This window comes from Atta colombica, unplaced genomic scaffold (assembly GCF_001594045.1).
Source record: "Atta colombica isolate Treedump-2 unplaced genomic scaffold, Acol1.0 scaffold126, whole genome shotgun sequence".
Classification (NCBI taxonomy): Eukaryota; Metazoa; Arthropoda; class Insecta; order Hymenoptera; family Formicidae; genus Atta; species Atta colombica.
Genome location: NW_017259213.1, coordinates 5,893,009 through 5,898,766, shown reverse-complemented (window position 1 = coordinate 5,898,766; position 5,758 = coordinate 5,893,009). Strand labels below are relative to the sequence as shown.

Sequence of the window (5,758 nt, the reverse complement as noted above, 5' to 3'; positions counted from 1 at the left end):
ATATATATATATATATATATATTTATGTATGTATGGTAAATGTTTCTCTTTACACAGCTAGACTTAAATGACCTCTGAGTGATCTTGACCTTGATTTTGACCACCAAGAAGGTCAAAGTCATTGATGTTTTTCGTCGCTCGTTATTCATTAAAAAGTTATTAATAAAAACATTTTTATGAACACTTTTTGTTTTTAGGACACTTTTTCATATAACATATACATTTCAACATGAAGAATATATAATATTTTATTCATTACTTGATACATCATTTAATGGATATAAAGAAGTCATTTGTCATTAAAATCATATTGTTTTTTAAACATAATTTGAAACATTCTGCTAAATAATGTTCATAGTATCCTTCTTGTATACCAAATCGTGGTAGCGGAACGTATACATAACCACTCAACATTTTGTGTATGTACACCAGATTCAGTTAACAAAATTAATAGAGTGATTAACAGTCTAATACACATAATCAAGTTCTTTTAAAGGTACATATCCTTTCCACAAATCACTGTAAATTATACTGCCTGATGCAATACGTTCTTGAATTATTCTTGTTTACAGTATGATTTTTCACAGGAACAATAAAAAAAAGATTTATTGCTACGTTCAAAAGCACCAAAAACCCTCACCAATTACCCATCCTCGATTATATTTTCTCCGACTTTTGTTTCATCGGCTTCCACTATCACACCACGACCATCAAGCATACCAGTCTTGTCTTATCCATTGAACTAATAACTGAAAATAACAAAAAATAATTAAAATCGTAAAACGCTTTGCGTTGAAAGTCGTTCGCCCTCCCAAGCAGGTGAGAAGCGGGGTGGTACATGGTTGGGTTAGGATTAAGTTATTATATACACTCATATAAATCTAATCCTAACCATGGTACATGATTGGTTAGATTATTAATATCCATGAGTATATAATAGTTTATAAGATTTTCATAATTGTAAATTAAATGAAGAAAATCATGGAGCAACATCTTCGCTCTATCAAGTCAGACAAAGGACTGTTACAATATAATATAATAATCAAATAACAATGTGTTTCCTTTCCACAATATTATTATTCTCAAATTCCTAACAAGAATGTATAAACATCAACTTATGTGGAGCAAAAGTCATACTATATTGCTGAAATATGTACCATGTGTTTGAAAATTATTAGGTGTGGGAAAAAGTTCGTGAAAAAGGCGTTTTTCCCGTTAGATGGCATTAAAAAAACGCCACGAATTTTTTCCCACACCTAATATTTATTATTTGTAAAAACGTTTAATAACTTAATGAATAACGAGCGATGGAAAAGGTCAATAACTTTGAATTTTTTGAAGGTCAAGGTCACTCGGAGATTATTTAGGACTGGCTGTGTAAAGAGGAACAATTATCTTAAAGTAATAAAGAATAAAATTCATAAACAAATTGTAATTTGTACCTATAGTATATAAGCTCTCATATTCTTCTGTTAGTTTTGGCATAATATATGAGCTCGAAGAATCAGAATAATGATCATACTTTACCCACAATGCTCGTATTGCCATACAATAGCAATCAATGTCTAAAGGCATTTTAACAGTCAGCTCAATTTCCTTGAAATAAACTTCGATAGATTTTCTGTCAAAATAATTCAGTCATAGTTTGAAATCAATAATGAATTAAATTGGTTACGTTTATGTATTATTTCGCAAGAAATGTATTTATTTTTATAAATTTTATGTATGCAAAGTTATATTAAATGCTAATATGTACCGTTCTTTTTCAGCGACTTGTTTAAGTGGAATAGGCAATTTTATCAAAACCCAAATACAACAACTAATTTGATCGGAAATTTTAGTATATCTTGCTGTTTTTATGCCCTCACGAACCATATCTCTATCTATCTGACGCAAAATAGAGTAACAAGCTGCATTTATCCATTCTTGAAGCTTTTCACGAAATCGTTGTCTAATCTGTTAAGCATTTAACTTATATAAATATTAAAATTTTATATACTTAAAAATATATACAGCAAATTGATTGCATATAATTGTATATTATTATAATATTATTGAATTTATTATATTATCACCATCTTGCATTCGATTATATAATCTGGTGAGCTAATTAAAGAGAATTCTATTATTTCATTGAGTTTCGTCAACAGCTATAAAAGAAAATATGCAATTATTATTATCACGATGAATAAAAACAAAATGTTATAAATATTATCTCTTATCTTTGTTAAATTAATTGTAACATATATAAAAATATCTAACTATTTAAGTATTTATTGTATTATACTTTTATAACTCAAAATTTTTTACTTTTAATTGTATCAGAATTATTAATTGGCTAATTTATTTTAAATTTACTTACATAAATAATGATATTGAATTTCATAATAAATTTGTTCATATTAACTTTTTCGTCTTCCGTAGACCATAAAAATAAAAAAGTATTCATTTCGGACAAACTGCCAGGATCTGGCAATCCATCGCAAGTCATATATCTAGTCCACTGAAAATAATAAATTGGTTAATTAAAGATATTATTAAATGCTTTCATGCGAATTACAAGTCTGTTTAATACAATTATAATTTAATTTAATATTTGTTATCCAAGAATAAATAGTTAAATGATTAAAAGAGATATTAATAATTATACATATGCAAAAAAAAACGTACATATTATCATAAAGAAAAATATGTATTTCATATTTCATAAGCATCTTATATAATTATTTATTAAAAGTATACAAATAAAAAAAGATTTACATTTTCTTCTTCTTCGGAGGCAACTAAATATTTCATAAATGCACTTTTGTAATCATGAAGCACAGACAATGTCTCTTCTAATTGAACTTTTCGCATTGCTGCTTCGCGTTCATCGAGCAATATTTGTTTCTCCATATTGTACTTTTCTAATCGAATCCTTTCCTGCATATCTTTAATCATCTGCATTCTTGATTAAAAATATTTTATTAACAAAATAGTGAAAAAGCTCAAAGTGTGAACAATTATTTTCTATACTAACATATTTTATTAATATTATCGATTTATTAATTTAATCTCAATAGTTTAAAAAATTACCAAAATAGATTAATAATATATTATATAGACGTCCATTACTATTAATTAATGGGCGTTGAGATCATTGATATTTCAGTGTTAACATTTGTTTACTGTAATTTAAGTAATTAGATTTATTGTTTAATTAATTGTTATCTCCTATAATTGATTCGTCTAACTCACTTAATTCTTTCAGCTTCAGCGGCTGTAGATTCCGCTTGCGCTTTTTCTAATGCTTTAAATGCTCTTTTAGTCATTGTTCCAATTTCTAGAGATTTAGGCTAAATTGATTGAACGATGTAATTATCCTTTATTTGATAAAATTTTTATGTGAAAAGTGTGCACAATTGATACCTGCGGAATAAAGTATTCATTATTCTAGCTACATTATTTCACATTATGTATATAATGTCCTATGGTGTTTGTAAACCTTAAAAAATATTGGAAAAAAAAACAACCAAGAAAGGGCAAATTATAATTTTATATTTTTTGTGTATAATAATTAAAAAAATTATAAAAACAAGAAAAAATATTCCTATGGTTATTTTAAATGATATTTTTAAAGAACTAAAATATTAAATAATTGTTATAAAATATAATTTAAAATATTACTATTAAAAATATTAATATTAAAGTGTTAATATTGTTCATTTTATGCAATTTTTTTAATGTTTCTTTTGTATAATGATAAAGTAGATATGTGTGCGTGCGTGCATGCATGCATGCGTATGTGTTGATGTATGTTCGTCATATAGATAATAAATTTAACACTAAAAAACATATATAATACACAATATTTATTCAAAATCGTAGATACATTATTTAGTGCAAAAACATAATACAAAAATAAAGAAGATGATGTATTTATATGTTTTTTAAAATGTGTATGGTGCTGCGAAAGCAGAATTACCTGTATTGCACGCCATTCACGTAGCTAGAACAAATTAATACACATTGAAGTTATAATATAATTTTCATTTCTATAAAAAACATTTGGATTAATTTAAACAGTCTATAAGAAGTTTTGCTTTAATTATATATACACTTACCTTTCTGAGTTCATTAATTTCTATTAAAATATAGATCTATTTGTAATTTTATATAATATATAAAATTATGTGTACATTATCATTATTTGTAAACCATATCATTATATAAATACTTCATCCATTATGTATTGGTTTACAATTATTTAAATATAAAAAAAACAAAATATAAATTAGTATTACACTAGATAAATAATATTTTTTTTTAAATTCATTATGATACAAATATTTTATTTTTCTATTGATATATCAGAAATGTGTGAAAGGTGTCATATAAGTACTATCTGATGATAAAAAAGTGTGTTATATTTAAAAAAATAAAATTAGCAAATTATTAAAAAATATTTTTTTCTAAAGTTCAATAATTATAATATTTTAATTAAATTTAATTCTATAGCTCTTTTCTAAATAATTAATCAACATAATAAAAACGTACTAGGGTTGAGAGGGTTGGTAACTTTTTTATCTTCGGTAATTTCCAACGTACATCTTTGTCTTCTTCATATTCATCATATACAGTTTCAAAGTTGGAATGCGAGAAGTTACTATTTTCAGAAAATGATATTGTTTCACCTTGTACTTTATCTCCAATTCTGTTCTCTGCTTCAGTAATTACTTCCTTTGGATTTCCAATGTTTCTCTGAATAGAATTTCTATAAATAGAAAAATCTTAATTAAATGAATAAAAATCTTGTGTAAAACTAATGAATACTAAACAATGAGAAAATTTCTTAAATAAAATACGGTTTATTTAAGTTGTCAATAGATATAACTTTTTTATGCAAACTATTTATGCAAATTATTGTGGTACTATTTGGTTTCGTACTTTACATCGAGAGTATTTCCAGGATTGAAAAGAATCGAGCTATCAATAGAACGTGACATTTTTCCATCATTTCCTTTTTCAGATTCCATGAGTACATCCACGTAATGCAAACGCTCTATGTCTTTTATTGCGTGTTAATATTACAAATTAAAAGTCTGTGGTTATTCTCTGGGATTACTCATAAAAATATTTACAAAAATCGAAAATTAAATTTATAATAATTAACGTGCGTTTTGCGTTATAAAAAAGAGAAAATTATTACATTCAAGAAATTATGCAAATTAAAAACTTTAATTAAATTATTGATGATTGATTTTAAAAACAAGGTTAAACAAGAATATGTCAAACACGTAACAAAATGAGCACTGAAACGACTGATATGTACAAATCTATGGAGTAAAAGATGTGAGTCCCCATTTTTTTTTCCAATTTTTAATTTTTTAGTTATATATTCAGTCAATATGGAAAACTATATATTAATTTATTAATTTAAATTTAATATACAATACATTTGAAATAATTAAGATAGTTCACAAAATGGGAAAATTGTTTAAATTAAATGAGACGTTGTGACGTACAATAATTATCTAAAGGTGATGAAATGGACTTTGTCGTATATTTATTAGTTATATTTTTACAGAATTTTTTTCTTCAGATTTATTTTAACTTTCTATAAAGTCCAAATAACATATACACACACATTTTTGTATATGTACAGTTGTGTAGTACGCATGGTTGTAACACTTTTCTTCGATGGATTTCAGAACTCAGCCTTGCTTCTAGAAAGGTTAAATGTAAATGATCCATAAGTAAGAACCAATCGCTCGGTAAG

General features: G+C 25.4%; 2 protein-coding genes across 2 annotated transcripts in view; both read right to left on the bottom strand.

Annotated features, from left to right (window-relative positions):
- The window catches only part of LOC108695156 (axonemal 84 kDa protein-like), a 7,657-nt gene extending 4,346 nt beyond the window's left edge, over positions 1-3,311 (bottom strand). Inside the window, exons 1-6 of the mRNA XM_018204918.1 lie at positions 3,238-3,311; positions 2,761-2,947; positions 2,363-2,503; positions 2,076-2,150; positions 1,757-1,956; positions 1,443-1,621 (exon numbers count right to left, since the gene is read on the bottom strand). Coding sequence (XP_018060407.1) covers positions 1,443-1,621; positions 1,757-1,956; positions 2,076-2,150; positions 2,363-2,503; positions 2,761-2,947; positions 3,238-3,311 — 856 coding nt within the window. The remainder of the gene's footprint in view (positions 1-1,442; positions 1,622-1,756; positions 1,957-2,075; positions 2,151-2,362; positions 2,504-2,760; positions 2,948-3,237) is intronic.
- Positions 3,312-3,835: 524 nt separating this feature from the next.
- LOC108684123 lies at positions 3,836-5,015 on the bottom strand (the record flags this gene model as incomplete). Its single annotated transcript, XM_018188221.1, has 3 exons — positions 4,927-5,015; positions 4,537-4,753; positions 3,836-3,988 (listed from the first exon to the last, which is right to left on the bottom strand). Coding segments are annotated over exons 1-3 (459 nt in total), but the record flags the coding sequence as incomplete, so codon positions are not given.
- Positions 5,016-5,758: the final 743 nt, after the last annotated feature.